Source organism: Pseudorca crassidens, chromosome 14, assembly GCF_039906515.1.
Source record: "Pseudorca crassidens isolate mPseCra1 chromosome 14, mPseCra1.hap1, whole genome shotgun sequence".
NCBI classification, from domain to species: domain Eukaryota; kingdom Metazoa; phylum Chordata; class Mammalia; order Artiodactyla; family Delphinidae; genus Pseudorca; species Pseudorca crassidens.
Window position 1 is genome coordinate 67,371,164 of NC_090309.1, and position 20,946 is coordinate 67,392,109.

The 20,946-nt window shown below is 40.8% G+C and overlaps 1 protein-coding gene across 1 annotated transcript in view; it reads left to right on the plus strand.

Moving 5' to 3' along the window:
• Window positions 1–17,389: 17,389 nt before the first annotated feature.
• The window catches only part of XDH (xanthine dehydrogenase), a 60,606-nt gene continuing 57,049 nt past the window's right edge, over window positions 17,390–20,946 (plus strand). Inside the window, exon 1 of the mRNA XM_067703333.1 lies at window positions 17,390–17,431. Within this exon, the coding sequence (XP_067559434.1) occupies window positions 17,390–17,431 (42 nt within the window). The remainder of the gene's footprint in view (window positions 17,432–20,946) is intronic.

Here is a 20,946-nt window from a genome sequence, read left to right on the forward strand (position 1 = left end):
TCTATCTTGTAGGGATATTGTAGAAAGTAAATGAGATCCATATAGAATGCCTAATTTAGGACTTGGCATATATTAGTGGCTTTGTAAATCTTTGTCCTCTTCAAAATGTCTCCTACTAGGGAAGTGATTTAACTTTGACCAGTAGACTAGCCTTAGGACTGGAGGCCTTCCATTGCAGCATTTATAGCAAGGACTATATACTCTCCTAAAAGACCTTAAGGTTACTTGCTAGATCAGTGAGGAGATGTGGTTGTCTTAATTTCTCCAGTTGTCACAAAATGTACTAAAATAAAGCTAACAGTATAAGAAATCTCCTTAAATCACTCGATGAGAATTGCTCAGCGTGCTGTGACGTGGATGCAGCATTATAGCTCATAAGATTACAATTCACGCTTCAGAAAAGTGGCAAATATTATGCCATGAAACTTTGGGATTACCCACAAATGGCTAAAATCTCAAATATTAATCCACAAATGCCAAGGATCAACTAGCTTTCAAGACTCTGGAGAGAAGGGTAGACTTCTTCCAAAAGTGCGAGAAAGGATGGAAGGGAAGGTCCCATCAGCAGTGGACAGCATTGGCCAGGCATGGATAAGACCACCAGGAAGGACTCGTGCAGAAGGGAAGACTCTATGCAGAAGGTTGCTCCAGTTTCCTTTTCCTCTCCTTGAGCACTGGGAAAACTGAACTTAGTCTAGAGAACAGGTCTGAGGTGGCCGGCTTGCTCTCTGTCCCTGATTGCTCTGGGGACTGTGCTCCCTTTTTGGGCTTTATGCCTTGGGATGTAAACAGTAGTTTAATGGATTTTTTTTTAAAGCAGAAGAGATGGTGTTCCTTCTTTTTTAAAAGAAACACAAAGCAAATAGCATCATTAGCAACACTATGTTCCTGTGGAGAGTTCTGGTTCAAGGACAGATTTAGAGTGGGAGCAGCAGGTGATCCTCCTATACACCCTTGCACCCTGACTTGACTTCCCAGAGGCTACTGTATTAAAACTAGGGAGGCAGCCCTGGGAGGTCTGAAGGAAGCTCTCAAGTTTTCATATCATAACTATTTAAAAAATATCAATATATATACAGGACTCCCCCTGGTGGTGCAGTGGTTAAGAATCCACCTGCCAATGCAGGGGACACGGGTTTGAGCCCTGGTCCGGGAAGATCCCATATGTCACGCAGCAGCTAAGCCCGTGCACCACAACTACTGAGCCTGCACTCTAGAGCCTGTGAGCCACAACTACTGAGCCTGCATGCCACAACTACTGAAGCCCACGTGCCTAGAGCCCATGCTCTGCAACAAGAGAAGCCACCGCAATGAGAAGCCCGCGCACCGCAACGAAGAGTAGCCCCCGCTCGCCGCAACTAGAGAAAGCCTGTGCACAGTAACAAAGAGCCAACGCAACCAAAAATAAATAAATAAATATATTTATTAAAAATCACTATATAAGCCTGAAATCTGCATCTTTGCTTTGGGGAGTGGTGATATTTAGGAGGGAAGGTAATGTTCTGAAATGTTCAGTTTCTGAAATGTTGGCTTAGAAATCATGGGTTACCTATAAGGTAAAATGAGGGTGTTCTTTAAGCCTCTTTGACCCTACCAAAGCCTGTCATAGTGCCTGAGACAGGGCAGAGTCCTATTAAAGTTGATAAATGAATGGGTGTGTGAATATTGCCTTGTGTAGAGGTTGCTCTGAGCCCATCCTTAAAACAGAATGTGAGGATGGGGACACTAAAGGCCAAGGATCTGGGAAGGAGACCAAAATAGTCTTCTTCTCAGGGGCCCACAATCCTTGGTGGCCATCATTTACTCATGCAGCTTTGCACATGGGTCAAGCCAGACATCTGAGCCATGCTCCCTTGCCTTTAACTAAAACCAGGTCCCCTCATTGCTCTAATTCATTCGTTTGTTCATTCAGTATTCAAGAAATATTTATTTCTTTCTTTTTAATCATTTGCTCCATTTACATGAAAGAGACAGATTTGAGCTTATTTATAGAGAATTTGATTACTCTTGGGACTAACAAAAGACTACAAAGAAGAAATTTCAAAATACTTCTTGAATTAATATTGTGTTCACCATGCCCAGGCAGTGTTTTGCACTGACGAAAACACACATTAACACGTCTGTCTTTGGGGAACTTATTGTATTAGTGAATGTAATCCTAGATGTTGTAACAGACAAACCCAGAAATCTCAGTGGGTAAATACAATACAAGTTGATTTCTTGCTCCTAAAAAGTCAAATAAGCAGTAAGGTAGGGGAGGAGAATCCTCAGATCATTGTAATATTTATTTAAGGACTTTGGCTGACTTGAAGCTCTGTTATACTTAGTGTGAGGCTTCCAAGATTACGCTGGACGTAGACATTAGCGATCAGAGAGTGGGAGAGAAAATGGCAATCTGGAGATTGTTAACATCACTTTCACCCATATTTCATTAACCAGAACGCAATAATATAGCTTTATCCACATGTAAGGGGGCTGGGAAATGTCGCACCTGGCTGGTAATTGTTTCCCAGCAGAAACTCTCTATTAGAAAAGGAGGGCATGAATATTTGGTTGGCAGGTAGACACATCTGCCACACTTACCTTCTATTAGGTTCAGGTAGATAGACAATACACATTTAAGTGAGTACATTGTATAGTATTTCAGATGATAATAAGAAAAATAAATCAGGGGAGAGGAATAGGGCTGCAAACAGTTGTGAAAATAGTTTTCCCTAATGGTACACATTCAGCCATATTGCCTACAGGTTGTATGTGAGTTGATCCTTTGAATGAGCAAAGCAGTAAGGACTCTCCTTCCCGAGTTGTGCTGGAGCAGCTCAGATTGGAAAGAGAGACTTTACTTGGTATCCAGACAAGCCCACATTGTCATCATCACAATGATGATGAGATTATAGAGTTTATTGAAAGGTATTATTGGAAAACATAATATGTGCAGACAGATAAAGTGGGTTTAAATTTGCTTCTGGGCCTTTTCTACTTCTTGAGCTTTTTGTCAGCAGTACTGACCCAGGCAGAAGTTCAGGTGCTTTTAGTTTTGACTCTGTATCCACTTTTGGATAATACCACCTTGTTGATTCTAAAAGGATCTACTTCGCAGATGTACATAGAAAATCAAGGGTTGATTTTCTCAGTAGTAATAGAGTAATGTGGCCTTTGTGCTGAGGAATACCAGCTGGTTACCTAATATCAATGACAGAAGTTTAGTTGGAAAGAAGCTGGTGAGGGACTTTAAATGGTTCTAAGAATGTATGGAGTGATGGGAGAGAGTTCCATATTTGGCAAAAGGCAGAGGCTTAGACATTTCTGAAAACTCAGTTCATTCCTTGCATTGTGGGCTTAATTCAATGGGCATTTATTGATCCTTTTTATATACCTGGCCCTATGCTGGGCACCAACAATATAGTAGTAAACGGTTCTGCTCCTGATCTCAGGGGCTCACCATCCAGGCCTGAGAGAAAGACTTCAACAACCAGAAGGCTGAATTTCCGCTGGACTGAGAGGACCCATGAGTGCTATGCTAAAAATCTTGGGTTTTATGCTTCCTAGTTAGTGAAGAAGTATCAAAGAGATGCTTTCTCTGCTGGGTAGTGGGTGACAGGTGTAGAAACCGGTATGTGCTTACTGTGAGACAGTTGGCAACTCAACTTATTGGACCACCATTTTCTTTGTCTGGAGAGGGAAGATAATAACTTCCCTGCTCATCTTGCAGGGCTTTTATAAGGATGAAAACAAATCACATTGTGTGAAAGAAATGCTATTCAGTTGTTAAGAACTATGATTAGGACTGGTTAATAAACTAGACATCTGGGAGAACAAGGGAGGACTTAGGTGCTGGGCAGTGATGCTCTGAGAATATAGTGACATCTTTCATCTAGAATGGGCGTATGTAGGAGGGAAACCAGTCTTAGCTAAAAAAACAAAAACCCCAACAACTTAGTAAAAAATAATCTAAACAATGGAATATTTTGAAAGAAAAGTGATTTTTTTTCAAGTAAAGTTTGTTGTAAGTGAAGGAAGTGAACAGGGGATGCCTGTCAGACACAGAAACGATGCACATCTGGATTCAAAGAGAGGGAGTGAGCAGACCAGAGGCACTGCTGCACAGGCAGGTTTAGGGCTGGCAGTGAGACTTCTGAAGGGAGCTGGGGATCTGCCAGGGCACAAGCTACCAGAGAATCAACTCAGAAGCAGCAAAGGCTCTACAGCTGTCGACCCAGCCCAGCCTAAGCCTTCAGAGAACACGCCAAAGCTTTCCTGAATAGCTCTTCCTCTTTTGCAGGGAGTACTTGGCCCCAAGGGGGCTCACTCTTCCAGAAATAATGACTTGGCTCTTGGCAGCATTTTCTCTCCTCTTATCTTTTATGATTTCCTAACAGTGTTGTTCCAAGAGGAAGAGGTCTGTGTCCAGGAGGCCTCAGGGTTTATCTGACCTTTCTGTGGACTTTGGGACCTCACATGCCAATGCAGTGCATATTATAAACCAAGCAGTCCTTAGGGAAATGAAGGAAATTAATGTCATGTAAGTTATAGTTGGCCTATTTCAAGACCACGAAATCCCATTATTCAGCCCAAATATGAGACTGCATCCCAACGTTGAAAGCATATACAGAAGGTCTTCAGCTTGGGGAAGACCTAATTTACAGCACCTTGAAAAACTGCAGAGAAAGACATGGTCACAAATATTCTTCTGAATTAGAAGTAATCATACTAAGTTAAAGTATCAATATGTCAGAGTTTTGTTAGATCTCAGTTTTATAGAAACTAGTTATTACAGACATAAAATCTGAATGACAACATAAGCCCTTATTGAAATGTTCCATAATAACAGTGGAATTTCTTCTCCAGATAAGAGAAGGAGGCTAATGATTGGCTGAGTGGGAGGTAAATCAATCCTTACAATCAGTTCTCTGTATCCATTGGTTTCAACTCCACAGATTCAACCAACCAAGGGCAGGACATTTGATCCACGATTGGTTGAATCCGCATATGCTAAACTGTGATTAGGGATATGAAGAGCCGACTGTATTCATTGTACTCTAGCCATTTTACATAAGAGACTTGAGAATCTGTGGATTTTGGTATCTGGAACCAATCCACCACGGATACTTTGGGACAAAAGTATATGTTGAGTATTTACTATGGGCAAAACATCTAACCTCTGCCTCATTTAATTCTCACGAGTGTGGATTCCTACACAGCTGGTATAGTTAGCCCCATTTCGTAGATAAGGATATTGAAGCCAAGAGAGTGATTTTTGCCAAAGGTCACACAGAACTGGTGGAGCTAATATTCAAGTTGTCTACCTAACCCCAAACCTGAGCTCTTTACTCAGCCTTCCCCCTTTACCTTGAGAGTGTCCTGGTGCTTTGGTTAGAGACTGGCTAGGAGGAAGTGGAGGTCTCGTAAAGCTGGGTAGATCAGTGAATAGGGGAAACGCCTCTCCATCACAGAGGTGTGGGCACTGTTGGGAGAATTGACCCATTATAAAGCACCTACCCAAGCTTCACTCCTCTACCTCTCCCAAACTCCTTCCTTCTTATTCCTTTTAAGGCAGGATTTCTCCATTGACATTTTGGACCAGATAATTTTTGTTTATAGGAGGCTGTTCTATGCATTGTAAGGTGTCTAGTAGCATCCTTGGCCTCTATCAATTAAATACCAGTAGGAACTTTCCCCAGTCATGTCAATAAAACTGATGGAAGAAATGTTCACATATTGAGGTATGGGGAAGTAATTCTGGCTTATATATGATTTAACTTAAACTTTATGCTAACTAGAACAGCCTGTTTTGTGACCTGTTAAACTACATTATACATATGCTTTAACCATTAAAGAAAAGAGTGCACTGACCAGAAGTAAAAATGTCTATTTTAAAGATAAAGATTAAATGCCTCCATTCCTGAGACACCAGTGCTAGTACACTTCAATGACAAGGATCCTTTCCCAGGCGCCAAGGCTGTACTGACTTTTGGTGTACATGCTGATCTGTCATCTTTGAAATCTTGAAATAATGTACTCTTGTCATGTTTGATGTTCTTTGTTCTGACAGGACATAAAACTGTGCTGAAAACCATGCTTCTCAGGATCAGTTCCTCAAAGCAATCTGAGAGTCTGAGGCTGTAGTCCTCAGTTTAACTCCAATAAAGCTCTCTTCTATTTGTATGGTAGATTGATTATTGATGATTTCTTTGACGTTACTTTGTGTAGTCAACAAGTTATCAGAAAAACCCACCTGAGGTCGCCTGGAGTCTACTTTGGACTCAGTGCCTAGCACAGACCCCTTGAGTCCCCACGGCCCTGGCTTCACAGAATTCTTCTGCTGCTTTGGTGAGTTCTTCCTGATATATGGACCTCTTTATGTTAAGTTTGACGTTCCTGTGACTTTTGTTCAAGTTGTCATCTTAAGCCTTGAAGTTTTATTGTGGAACCGGTACCATTCCTAGGTAGAAAGGACCTAGGAGGAATCCCTAGGCAGGAAAAGCCTAGAAGAAATTTTTGTTATATTTCCTAGGTGAAAAGGACCTAGGGAGAATTCCTAAGCAAGAAAAGCCCAGAAGAAACTTTGGAGTGCTTTCCTAGGCAGGGACCTAGAGGTGATATCTTACCCAGGAACCTAGAGGGAATTCCTAGGCAGGAAAAACCTAGAAGGAAATTTAGAGTTAAAAGTTTTGGCTGACCTCTTTTTCAAATTTGGCTTAAATTGGAAAGATTTGTATGTATATATTATGAAAAAGCTGTTTGAGAGCAAAATGAGAGACTGAGTCCATTCAGCTCTCAAAAGAAGGGACACTAGTTCCTTCCAGACCAGAGGCATTCTCAGGCAACTGACAACCTAGAGGAAGTGTCTGAGAAATGATCGTCATAACGAGTAGTGGTCCCACAGGGAACCCCATCGTGACACTTTATGTAGTTTATAGCTGTCCTGGGGATGCACGTAAGAATTTGTCATCCAGTGCTCTGAACCCGCACAGTGGTTTTAGACAGCTGGCTGGAGAAACCGAGACACAAAAGAGCTGCACTGACTTGAGGGCAACACCTTGATGAGCTAAGCTCGCAAGTAGCACACTTTTTTTTTTTTTAAGTTTCAGTTAAAGTTAAAAATTTCTGCCAAGCCAAAACCTCCCTTACTCTACTTTCCCTTGTCCTATAAAAAGCCTGATCCTACTTCAATGCCGGAATCATCTGGTCTTCCAGTAGCCTCGATGCTCACCAGCTGAATAAAGCCTTTAACAAATTTTATTCTGTCATGCAAGTCATTTTGTTTTGACAACTAACCTATTCACTGTAGACTTTCATTTATCTTTTCTCTCTAGAGTCATATTTTCTTCTTTTTATTCATTTCTGCTGTTTCATTCTGATTTATAAAAAACTTTTATTCTTCCTTGCCTTCCTCTGCATTTTTTACTTGAATATTTTTTAGATTTTATTTTGCAAATTATACATATTATTCTTTTTATTTTTTTATGCAGTTTTAATATTTTAACAAGCATTCTAACTTGAAATATAGAGTTTATCAACACCCCTAATAATACAAAGATTTAGAGCTTTGTAGTTGCAATCACTTTAAAAAATTTGCATTACTAATTTATTATTTATATTTATGTTGTTTTGCTTAAACCCACAATTAGATATCAGTGTTGGTGTTTTTGTTATTATTGTTAAATAAAATTAATTATTGCTTGTATTGTGTATTTTTTCATGACATATTTTCTAATATTTCAAATTTCCATCCAGTTAATCCTTCTTCCTTTCTTTCTTTCTTCCTTCCTTCCTTCCTTCCTTCCTTCCTTCCTTCCTTCCTTCCTCCCTCCCTCCCTCCCTCCCTCCCTTTCTTTCTTTCTTTCTTTCTTTCTTGTGAGTTGTATAATAGAAAACTGAAATTAGTCACCTTTATTGATAACAGTAGAGTCTATCATAAAACCATAATTGTGAGTTACTGAAATAGGGGGGAAATTGAGACCATTGGAGTACACAAAGTCTAGAAATTTAGATGCCAGTATGTTGGAGAAATCATCTAAATGAGTTATAAAAATCACCAAGAATTACAACTGGGATAGCATTGGAAAAAGTGACAATAACCTAGTTGCTAAGACATTCAAGGAAAAATGACCAGAGTATGGCAGATGAATATTACAAGGCAAGGTAGCAGTCAGTATGACCTAATGTACTGTCATAGCATTCTTTTTTTTTTTTAAACATCTTTATTGAAGTATAATTGTTTTACAATGCTGTGTTAGCTTCTGCTGTATAACAAATTGAATCAGCTATATGTATACATATATCCCCATATCCCCTGCCCCTTGCACCTCCCTCCCACCCTCCCTATCCCACCCCTCTAGGTGGTCACAAAGCACCGAGCTGACCTCCCTGTGATATGCAGCTGCTTCCCACTAGCTATTTATTTTACATTTGGTAGTGTATATATGTCAATGCTACTCTATCACTTCGTCCCAGCTTACCTGTCCCCATACTCATGTCCTCAAGTCCATTCTCTACATCTGTGTCTTTATTCCTGTCCTGCCCCTAGGTTCATGAGAACCAATTTTTTTTTTAGATTCCATATATATGTGTTACCATATGGTATTTGTTTTTCTTTCTGACTTACTTCACTCTGTATGACAGACTCTAGGTCCATCCACCTCACTACAAATAACTCAATTTCGTTTCTTTTTCTGGCTGAGTAATATTTCATTGTATATATGTGCCACATCTTCTTTATCCATTCATCTGTGGATGGGCACCTAGGCTGCTTCCATGTCCTGGCTATTGTAAATAATGCTGCAATGAACATTGTGGTACATGACTGTTTTTGAATTATGGTTTTCTCAGGGTATATGCCCAGTAGTGGGATTGCTGGGTTATATGGTGAGGAAACACAAGCTTTAAATGACACATTAAACAATTTGAACTTAATTGATATTTGTAGGACAATCCATCCAAAAACAACGGAATATGCTTCTCAAGTGCTCATGGAACATTCTGCAGGATAGATCATATCTTGGGTCACAAATCAAGCCTTGGTAAATGTAAGAAAATTGAAATCATATCAAGTATCTTTTCTGACCACAATGCTATGAGACTAGGTATCAATTACAGGAAAAAAAAAACTGTAAAAAATACAAACACAAGCAGTGGTTGGGAGTCTGCCTGCCGATGCAGGGGAGGTGGGTTCGTGCCCCGGTCCGGGAAGATCCCACATGCCGCGGAGCGGCTGGGCCTGTGAGCCATGGCTGTTGAGCTTGCGAGTCTGGAGCCTGTGCTCCGCAACGGGAGAGGCCACAACAGTGAGAGGCCTGCGTACCAGAAAAAAAAAAAAAAAAAATTTACAAACAGTAATGCTGGGGAAGGTGGGAGAAAAGGCAACCCTCTTGCACTGTTGGTGGGAATGTAAAGTGATACAGCCAGTATGGAGAACAGTATGGAGGTTCCTTAAAAAACTTAAAAAAGTAGCACACTTCTGATTCCCTCTACTGTCCTTCAAAATTGTTAAGACCTTATAAATAAAATGAAAGTAAAAGATAAACTGTACTTCCAAAGCCTACCATCTCTCAGATGGGCAGCCACCCACTAGAACTCCAGCTGAGTTCATGTACCATTGGTACTGAACCAATACAGTACTATCAAATACTTATCTGGCCCTAAAATGACCAGGATGGGGCTCTTTTGACATTTTGAAACTGGTTTTTACATATGCAGCTAGAAAATAAAGCTGGCTTGATAAAATATCTTTTCAAAATTCTGACCCATAGGGAACGAAAGTATTTCTAGGAGAAAGCTTGAAGTTATAACTTTTACATGTCCTTGAAATGTAAACATAGCCTACATCTCCTGAGACTATGGCCTTGGCTTAATCAGCAGAACCTAAAACGTGAAACAAACAAACAAACAAACAACAAAAAAGAAAAAGGAAGAAGAGACCTTTTCAAACTCAAGTAGGAAAACTATGAGATCTCTGTGTATATCTGGATGTATGTATGTCTATGTATATGTCATAGACATGATATGTCTCTACCTTCAGGTGGTATTATCAAAATTAGTTTGTAAAAGATCTCTATTTAAATAGCTTAAACAAATAGGTGCTTATATAAATTTTCAGAAATATAATAGAAATTTACTCAAAGGAGTTTTGTGTTCATGAGATATGGGAAATATTGAATATTAAATTAATATTCAGTATTAAAGTTAGTTTAAGTTGTTGGTATAATTAATACAGACATGGTTTTAGAGTCATCAACATTAGAATAATACTGTAATTGTACCTGGGTTTATGGGAAGTCAGTAGACTCCTGTTATCTCTGTTGGAAAATTTGTCAATAAGAAAATTAACTTGGTATGATGATACTTTCATAAGTAATAAAATAAATGGTTTTTAGGAAGATTCTTTAAGAATACTTATGTTTTATGGTATGTTTACTTAAAAATAGTTTCTCCAGATTTTTGTTTACTTGAAACTTTAGAGTTTTGCTAAGTTAAGTTTGATGATGGGAATTCATTTAATATCTAGATCATTTTTAATAAGATAAAATACTGAAACATTAATGCTAAGCAAGTCAATGTTTACCTACTTTTGTCTTTTATTAGAGAAAAACTAAAGATGTTTGGTTTATTGGACACACATCTTGTACCACATTAAGGAAAGAAATTATGCTGTGAGAATATGTATGTTTCTAGAGGTTATGGAATATGTACATAAGTTTGCCAGTCAGGAAATGCTGGTATACACACAGTTCACAATTGTTGCTTCTTGGTTTTTTTTGCTAGCGATTCAGGTTCTTAAGGGTTAAAAATTGTAACACATATGTAATTAAACATACTAGAAAAATAAGAGAAACATTTCAATATGCAAGGAAAGTAGGATGTGTGATTCTAGTAAAAGAAAATATGAGGAATGGAATTGCATTTTGTTAAGGTAAAAAGAAAGTGATCGGGCTTCCCTGGTGGCGCAGTGGTTGAGAGTCCGCCTGCTGATGCAGGGGACACGGGTTCGTGCCCCGGTCCGGGAAGATCCCACATGCCGCGGAGCGGCTGGGCCCGTGAGCCATGGCCGCTGAGCCTGCGCGTCCGGAGCCTGTGCTCCGCAAAGGGAGAGGCCACAACAGTGAGAGGCCCGTGTACCGCAAAAAAAAAAAAAAAAAAAAAAAAAGTGATTTTGTCCTGAATCTGGTTATTTCTAAATGGGAAAGAAAATAAGAGACAAATTTGGATATAGAAAGTTGTGGGAGGTTTGTGGAAAAGGCACCCTGAGAAAAGTGGTGGTCAGGACTGGCTGAGATTGAATTTAAAGGTAAGCTGCTGCAAAACTAGCATTTGGTTCTCTCCCTGTTAGGAGGACAAAGTTTTCTTGGAATATTGATCTGTTTTGATAACGGATTGTAAAACTTTCTTTACATTTTAAGCAATCTGTTGTCTTTCTGTATTTGCCTTTGAAATATTTTATTGTCACTTTGGCTAAGTGAATGACTAAACACTTTTTTCACAGTGACTTATTTGACTGTTTTAAAAACCTTTTTGATGTCTTTGACAAACTTTCCCAAACTCAAATTCTAAATGAAGTCTTTTGGTTTAGAACTAACTTTGAGATATTTTTCTTTCCTTATAAAAAGAGAGATATTAAATTAATTAGGCATGTTGTCATGGGAAGCACTGTCAGTAAATAAAATATTCAGCTTTCTTTATGTAACAATAAAAAGTAATATTCAGCTTTCTTTAAGTAGTGTCCATACATATGGATACTACATATGCATTATAAGTGTTCCAGACACTTATATGCATTGTAAGTGTTCCAGAAATTATGTGAAATTCCTGGAAGTCTTATATGTCCTGACATAAAATGTTATCTATCATCAAAATTGGGACTCACACTAAAGGGACTGAACTCAAGTATAAGGGAAATGCCCAGCAGACTTTCATGCAAAGGCAACAACAACAGAATCTGTAAAGATTATGGCATGTATAAAGTCCATTCTACTTCTGCAAAAAATTAACCCCTCATTGTCAGACTGTTGCCATCCTGATGTCCTTGTAACATGGCAACAGTCTGCTCCTAAATCAGAGGAATTGAGATGTGTAAGGAATAGCTGTAAATTAAATAGTTGGGCCTTGGGAAACCCAAGATGACTGCTTGGCTCTTCCTGGATCCCTGGCAAACTCCATTTTTCATTTGATGGGTTAAAGCCTTCCCTTACTGCAAGGCTGGTGCCCTCACAATGACAATGAAACTGTTAGAAAATGTTTTCTACTTGGGGTATACCTTCCACAGTCTCCAGTGATCAATGCACCCACTTTCCTGTGTAAATTGTAGGAGCCTTAACAAAAACCTTGCAAACTTCTTGAAATTATCGCTGACACTATTGCCTTCAATCATCAGGCAAGATCAACAGAACTAAAGGAAATATTGGACTCAAGAAGAATAAGAATTAGTTATATGGGATTGAATGAACTGATAAATATAATGGTAATTTTAGTGATTTTTTTTGTCTGAACTATTACTGGCCTTTCATCTTTATTTTCCAGATATAAGGAAACATTTCCCCTAAGCTAATTATGACTTACACCAATTTGGTAAATTATACCTTTGTAATCAGAGTTAAAACTTTTACCTTTTCTCCCTTCCTGATCCCACCAGAATTTGGAAACTCTTAATTAGTGAGTATTCTTATTTTCATGGCAATGCAATTATTTGCATGAGTTCAGTAAGAATTTGTTCTCCTTATAACAAGACGCAGTTGGAAACACTGGCAATATTACTATGGCTTTGACCGAAATGTCACATTTGGGAATATACATAAAATAAAGTATGGCTAGATAGTTTTAAAGAACTAAGGTAGACTTTATGGAACCATATAGCCCCTTGAAAAAACAAGCTGGTACCTTACTTACCGGGTTCCCAGCAACCTTACCAGGTGATCAAAGAGGGCCACTTCCTGGCACTTGCAGGAACCTCAAGATATTTTGGATCTTGAGAAGAGAGAAAGCCTACCAAACCTGTAGGTATTACAGGCAGAATCTGATGGCAAGTCCTTGGCATGACTTTCCTGGCCTTAAGAAGCCTGTTGAAAGTTCCATTTGGATTCCTTATGAAAAGGTCCAACGAAGTCAAACTTCAAAGAGTCCATATGATCAATTACACTTATGTTAATAGTCAGGCCAAGTTTATTGAAACCAGACTTATTTTGTAAACAGATTAGTCTTAATTTGGCTATATTTTGTAGAGATATGGATAATTTTAGAGGGAAAAAATTGTTTCATTAATATACCTTCATGTATATTAAGTTCTCATGATGTTAATTATCATTGAGGTTTGATATTTATTGCTTAAGACTCATTTCCTAGATGGCTCCTTGTTTCTATGTTACATTATTGTGAAGTTTCACTGAATTATTTAGAAGACATTCTAAGCTTGGTTCTGAAGCTTACCTCAGTAATCTATCTTTGGATAAAGATCAGATGCCCCATAACCTGCAATGTGTACAATCTCTGCAGGAGATTATGCACATTGGAAAAGAAATCAAACAAAAGATTCTTTGAAGCCATGTTGTAAAATAATGATACCTGATAATACCTTATCAGGTATTATCTACTAATCCATGTGCTCTCAAATTAAAGGGCATAGACTCATGGATTCACATCTCTCATTTAAAAAAGTCCCCTCCACCCAAGTGAACTTTAACACCTATTCCTGACCTGGCTTTCACTGACTGAGGGAAGTACCATCAATCCAAGATGAGAAGAAGACATCAGTGGTAGACAACGGACCCAAGAATCTGGACCAAGCCTGTAAGACTCACTCTATCAGTTCAATTGAACTGTTTACCAAATGTTTATCTCTCTATCAAATTGAAAATTATTGTTTTATTTCTAGCTATGCTTTTGCACCAATGTTCAGGATGAAAAGAACATTGTGTAGTAAAGTTGTCACAGCGTATAGTTACTGAGGGCAATTTAACACATTGTTGGATCTGTCATCAAATTCCTCAGTGAATACAAGACTGATTTAGGCCCCTCTTAATACCTGGCACCGACTTTTCTGATGTTCCAAACATTACCACTCATCTAGAATGACCTCTCTCTGGCCTAACATTTCAGGTTCAAGTTCTTCAACATATTAATGTGTCCATCCCTTGTCTGATACTGTCCTCAGTCTTTAGAGACCAGATACAACATACTCTAGGACTGCTTCACTTTGTTCCTTACTTAATTAACAGATGCCTTAAAGAGAAAAACACGAGTAAATTATGCCAGCTACTCTTAAATGTCAAATGCCATACAGATAGCTTTTGGAAAAGCTGCAAGAAAAATGATCCGTGGTTTAATATTATGTTAAGAAAACTTCCAATTAAAACAAGGCTATCATTGAGACTGCTTGTGCTCCCCCAGGCTTTATCTTTGCTTGTGGTATTAGAATTGACCCACTTTCCCAAAGATGGGCACATAAATGTCTTAAGAGCTGGCAAATAGAATCATTATGTTTACTGGTACATTATGCTACCCCATTGTTTCTATATAAGGCAATAGATGAACCTCCTTTCTCTGTTCACTACAGAGTCAAGAGATCCATTTTAGCAGGATACCAAGATACCTGGTGGGGAAGTCTTTTGGGAATCTCGATTCGTAGTGCAGGAGTATATGTAAGCAGAGAGATGATCAGAAATCTATCAGTCACCATTGGTCAAATAGCTGAGGACACTGCAAAAAGCACTGCAGCACAACAGACATCCCTAAACTCCTCAGCCCAAGTAGTATTTGATAACAAGGTTGCCTTAGATTTTCTGCTGGCTTAACAAGAGTTGCTGTGCTATTGCTCACATTACTTGTTGCACTTATATCAACACCTGTGGAAAAGTAGGCATACACTTAGAAAAAAAATTCCCAAAAGGCAAAAAGGCTAAAAGATGTATGGGAAACTAACCCTTTAAATAATCTCTTTGGGTAGCTTCCCTCAGTAATAGGCGTTTTTTCCCCTGATTTGCTTTATAGATGATTGTCACTGTTGTAGTGCGTATTATTATTCTTTTCCTAGCTCTCAAGGTACTCATGACATGTATCCCTGTTTGCTCTAAGTTGACTGCCCCAAACACAAGTATAAAGTTTGTGCAACAATTTGATATAATTGATAATATACCCTGTGTTTATCCATCATCATATACCTCTGTGTTTACTTTGGTTGATTAATTAATTACTCCCCAATGAGAATAATTAGGCAACTCTTTTCCTAGAAGAAAGAGAGAGGAAGTCCTAGCACCGAGGGACATGTTGGACAGGCAGCAACCACTCTGGCATCAAGGGACAAATGCTTTGGTCATCACTGCTTTCTTTTGAAAGATTTTATTCAATCAAAAGAAATGATGGAAGAAATTTTCACATATTGGGGTATGGGGAAGTCATTCTGGCATATACATGATTTCACTTTATGCTAACTAGAACAGCCTGTTTTGTGACCTATTAAATATACGTTGTACACCTGCTTTAACTGATAAAGAAAAGGCTGCATTGACCAGAAGTAAAACTGTCCATTTTAAAGATAAGTAGTAAATGCCTCCCTTCCTGGGACACCGGTGCTGGTGCTCCTTTCATGATAAGTCTCCTTTCCCAGGTGCCAGGGCTTTACTGATCTGTCAGTAAATGTGCTGTGTATGTGCTGATCTGTCCTTTCTGAAACCATGAAGGGATGTACTCTTGTCATGTTAGATGCTCTTTTTTCTGACAAGATATAAAACTGTTCTGAAAACCATGTTTCTCTGGAACTATCGGAGACACTGTCTCCTGGAGTGTAGTCCTCAGTTTGGCTCAAATAAAACTCTCTTCTATTATTATTATTATTAATTGATTATTGATGATTTCTGTCAACAAGACATATCCCCAGACATTGCCAGAAAGGCTCCTGGGATGAAGATCCCCCTTCCCCAGTTAAGAACCACTGTTTTATGCTGACCAATCATCTTAGTTTGCCTTGGACTGAAGGATTTGTCAGGGATTTAGTATTAAAACCAAGACAGTTGGGGACAAATTGGGATGATTAGCCACCCTACGAGTGGCATTTCATCTCCTGCTTAAATGAAGTCTGTGTGGAGAGCGGCATCATGTTGATAACATGGTGGCTGTCCTGGCAGTCTTCAGTTTCTCTAGATTATTACTGTACCAAGCACATCTGCCCAATACTGCTTTCTTCCCCACTCATATCTTTCAGGGGGTGTAGGGGAAGTGACCTACTTCACAGAGGCTAGCCTCGTAGAAGACCAGAGAGAATGCTGGTGTGTGTGTGTGTGTGTGTGTGTGTGTGTGCGTGCGCGAGAGAGAGAGAGAGAGAGAGAGAGAGAGAGAGAGAGAGAGAGGGAGAGAGAGAGAGAGAGAGAGAGAGTGAGAGAGTTGGGAGGGGCAGTTGGCCGCTGGACTTTAGAGCTCATTGGTGCTGCCTGGGTGGGTGATATGCATGGGTGTTTAGACCAGGAGTTAATGGAGACTGGATGGGGGAAGGTTTTCAGCTCTGTATTAATTTGGCCTATGCCTATGAGATATGCACATTTTATTTGGTACAGTATTTTGAAATATTTTTATGAGTTATTCTGACAATTTAATCAAGGGTATTTCCCTGAGAGAAACAAAAGGAAAACCTCAAAAGTGGTTTGTTATCAGGATTATTTTTGCTGTGCTTTTGAGAATACATTTGCAATAGTAATAGAAATTTTGGTTGTTTGCTTGTTTACGAAGCACTTCCAAGAATACATCATTTGTCACTCAGCCTTTTGCTCTTGATGTCATTCATTTGCCCATTTACAGGATGAAAATAAGTGCGTTCTGAAAGCGATAAGAGACCTGCTGAGGTCAAATGCAAGATTTTGCGTCTGAATAACTGGACTCTGCCTCTTATGACTCCAGACCCCTCCAAGCTCTGGGAGAATGAGTCCTGCATGTAAGTGCTGAGTCTGGGTTGCTGTAAACCTAAATGGTAAAATGACAAGTGTAGACGCGGAGGGTGTGAATCACCTCTATTGCCGTGACTGTCACTATGACCGTGGCCCTTCCGCCTTCTCCGTCTTCAGCAAGTGGGAGGATGAAGCAGGTTCTGTGAGGGTGGTTCCTAAGACCCACAGTCGTCTGGCACCAGCATCCTCCTTGCTGATATCTGCCTGTGTCTTCCTCTGTGCTCTTCGACACAGGTGTTGGGGGTGTGATTTGCTGTGTGTGATTGCATTTTCCTTGATTATGTAAACGAGTGTCTTTTGCCAAGAACTCGCCATGCCCCGAAGCTCTGAGCTTGGTCCCTCCCATCGGCTGACTTCATTTCATTTTTTTGGGAGGCGTATTTTTCAAGTTGCAGAGCAGTAATAACTGGCAGTGCCTCTTGGGCATAAGGTACCTGGAGTTCAGGGACCCCCAACCCGTGACAATGACAGCAGATGAGTTGGTTTTCTTTGTGAATGGCAAAAAGGTAAGCAGAAGCTGACCCTTTCTCTGGTTTCCCTGATCCCCGGGAGGGATGTGTGTCCTCCGGAAAAGACCTGTTCTTGTTCTCTCTCTTTTGTGTTCTCCCTTATTTGTTCGCCTTCTCTTTCTCTCTTCCTTCAAAGCTGTCGCTGCATTTGGGGTAACACTGGGGAAAGAAGACCTTCTCAGGGTTAGAACACAGTCAAGATACTCACAGGGTAAAGCAGTGATGGGGAGGGAAGCGAGAAGAAAGGCGTCTGTGAGCTCACCCATGCTCCTTGCCACCTCTTCGCGGTAATAGAGACACTGGCAGGAAGCTGAGAAAGGTGGGCAGGGTTCTAGGTGAGATTGGAGGTCACCTCCATTTCTGTGTTTAATCAAATGTATCCTAAGGCTTTTGTTGCTTTCTTTACTGAGAAAAGGAGCAGGAATGTGTTTTCTTGCTAATCTCAGGGTATAAGATGTACACAGCTTTTTTTTTTTTTTTTTTGCGGTACGCGGGCCTCTCACCTCCGCGGCATGTGGGATCCTCCTGGACCGGGGCACGAACCCGCGTCCCCTGCATCAGCAGGGGGACTCCCAACCACTGCGCCACCAGGGAAGCCCTCAGATGTACACAGCTTTGATTCTGATATTTCATCTGTGTAAATGTTAACAGCTAAGTTGTGTGAGGACATATACTGACATCTTGTGGCAAGCCACAATTTTTATTTCTTAAAGGGCACGCTTCCCCCCCCCCCCCACACACTTAGTTATACATATACATGCTGCAAACCTCTTACTTTGATAAAAATTGCTCACTTGGATTAACTTCACTGCTGCACAGGGACCTAGGGGAGGTGGGGATGGTAGGGCAGAGGGCGGCCTTATGATAAGGGTACCAGTCCTTGCAGCACCGGAAGGGTGAGCATCTTTGCGGATCTTAATGCAGGTGCAGGGAGAAGAGGGGGCAAGTACATCACCTTGTCTCCACTGTCCACTTGCTCTCCCTATGCGGGTGTTGAGGTGCTTGCATCTGCTTCAGCTCCCTTGTTGGAAAGGAAAGCGACAGTGAAAGGGTAGCATTGGCTGCATTGTGAATGGCCGTGTGCACAGCATGAGTGATGATTATACCCCATCGTCAGAGCAATTTTATTTGTTTTGCAGCATTGGCAATTTTGAGTTGAGAAACTGGGTGACTTTGGAGGCAATTTTCAAGAACTAAAATGCATCTAGTGCTTAAATTGTCAGGATATATTTGGGTGAGTAGCAGGGGAATTCCATGAGCCGCCACAATGTCAGTGCTCCCAGGACTGTTGGATTCAGTTTGAGTGGTATCACTGGGTGGCCCTGGGAACTGGGGTCAGCTGTGCTCTTCCAGGTGCAGAGCTGTCTCTCTGTGCCAACTTCTTTTCAGGACTGGTCTCTGGTAGCAAACTAAGAGGCAGGGCAAATCTTCCTTGTTGGTGGCTGTTAGACTTGTGGCCAAGAATTCCAACGACTTTGTCACATTCAGCAATTGCATTGTAGAGATTTAAGAAACAGTCGTTGAATTGGCTTTCTCGATCCATTACTTACACAGTGGCATCTTCATGGCATTTTTCTAAGCAATTTTTATATTGGGTGAGCAAACGGATTCAGTGACTTCCAAGGCACAGTCTCACTCTAAGGTTTGATTATTTATTAAGCCATCAGTTCACGTGTGACGGTACAAGCTTCTGTTCTTCTTTGGGGACAGTTTGCTATGATGCACCGGATCTAGAAGCGAGCATTTCAAGGTGAATCTGGTTTGGTGAAAATTGTTTCCCCATGTATTTTATTTTCACCTTAGGAAAGCAATTTAAAATTTGTAGATAGTATCATTACATCAAACCCTACTATCTCTTTTTTGTTTTTTTTTTGCGGTACGCGGGCCTCTCACTGTGGCGGCCTCTCCCGTTGCGGAGCACAGGCTCCGGACGCGCAGGCTCAGTGGCCATGGCTCACGGGCCCAGCCGCTCCGCGGCACGTGGGATCTTCCTGGACCGGGGCACGAACCCGTGTCCCATGCATCGGCAGGTGGACTCCCAACCACTGCGCCACCAGGGAAGCCCAAACCCTACTATCTCTTGAAGCTTCTACTACTACAGGTTTCTGTGATGAATATCAGTGCTTTTAATTTTATAAACACGCAGACTTTTGAGAATCTGCTGGAAAGGTGGTGAGGCAATGCAAGGAGGGATGAGGCGAAAGCAGTGCTATAAAAACTAGACCAAGCGAGGGAATTCCCAGTCAAATAAAGACAGCTGTAAGTTTCTTCCTAATTCTATTCCCAAGATATTCTAGATCTTTTGTTACCAGATATTGTGCAAGGAGGTTACCAAAGAAGCTGTTGGTACTTAGTGACTCACTCTTAAATATGAGCTTCCTACTCTCCCTGTTTCAGACCACTGTCCAGGATTCTGTCTTCACTCACTGTGGTCCTGGAGAGGGTGTAAGATGTCAATGATCAAATACCTCGAGGGCCTTCTGTGGTGGTGACAGGTCTTGGTGACGATGGTTTCCACATCTGATCTAGAGTCAGAGTCGAAGGGAAAGAGCTGCCCAGGATTTTGGTATCACCGTAGTGACCATCCTCTTGAAGGACAGGATTCTTGTTTTTCTGAACAGTCACTCTCTGGTTAGTGGAGATGGTGGCCCCTAGAGGAGTCTGGGAAGATTCGGCGTGTAGGGTGCAGTTGAAGGTGTCCAGGAGTGACCCCCACGAGAAGCAGCAGTCAGTGAGGAGGCAACAGTCACTCACTCACCCACCCACCTACCCATGTCGTCAACATTTACAAGCTCCTCTGAGGCCTGAGCCTATGGGACACATAGGTACTGGAGGAATACAATCCCTAAGACCAGGCAGTTACCATTCAGGAGTTTACGAACTAGTTGGCAAAGTGGACTGTGATTAGGTAAGGTACCATATTCCAAAATGTATTTCAAAGAAAAGTATCCCCACCAGATACTCTTCTTAGATATCCCTAGACCACTTTGTATAGTGTTGGCACATAGTAGGTGCCCAATGAATGTGGACAGAATGAAAGGATGAATATTAAAACCCTGAGAAACCCTCTACTAAAGAAACGTATTTTTCAGACTTTGTACTTTAAAGGTATTTTAAATTTACAAGGAGTTCAAGGAGGGTTGGACCACTTGTGGCCGGGGTGATAGGGAAGTGTTTGGGGTCTTCTAATAAGTCAAGATGCAGGTGAAAGAGGAATGGAATGGCCAAAGGCACAGGAGTTAGAAGGTTTAAGTTGTATTTTCACTGGAGTATGAAGACCAGCTTGGCAGGGAAGCAGGAGGGGAACAGGCTGAAAATGAAGACTGGGGACACATTGAAAAGGGTCTTGAAAGACAGCCTAAGGAACTTGGATGCTACCTTGAATATGTGGGAGGTCACTGAAGGCACTGAGCAGAGAACTGACGGGATGTGATAGAAGGAGAGCAGCAGGGCAGGAGGAAGGGGAGGCAGGAGCCTCTTGGTAAGCTAAGAGGACCTTATTGCCATCTTTG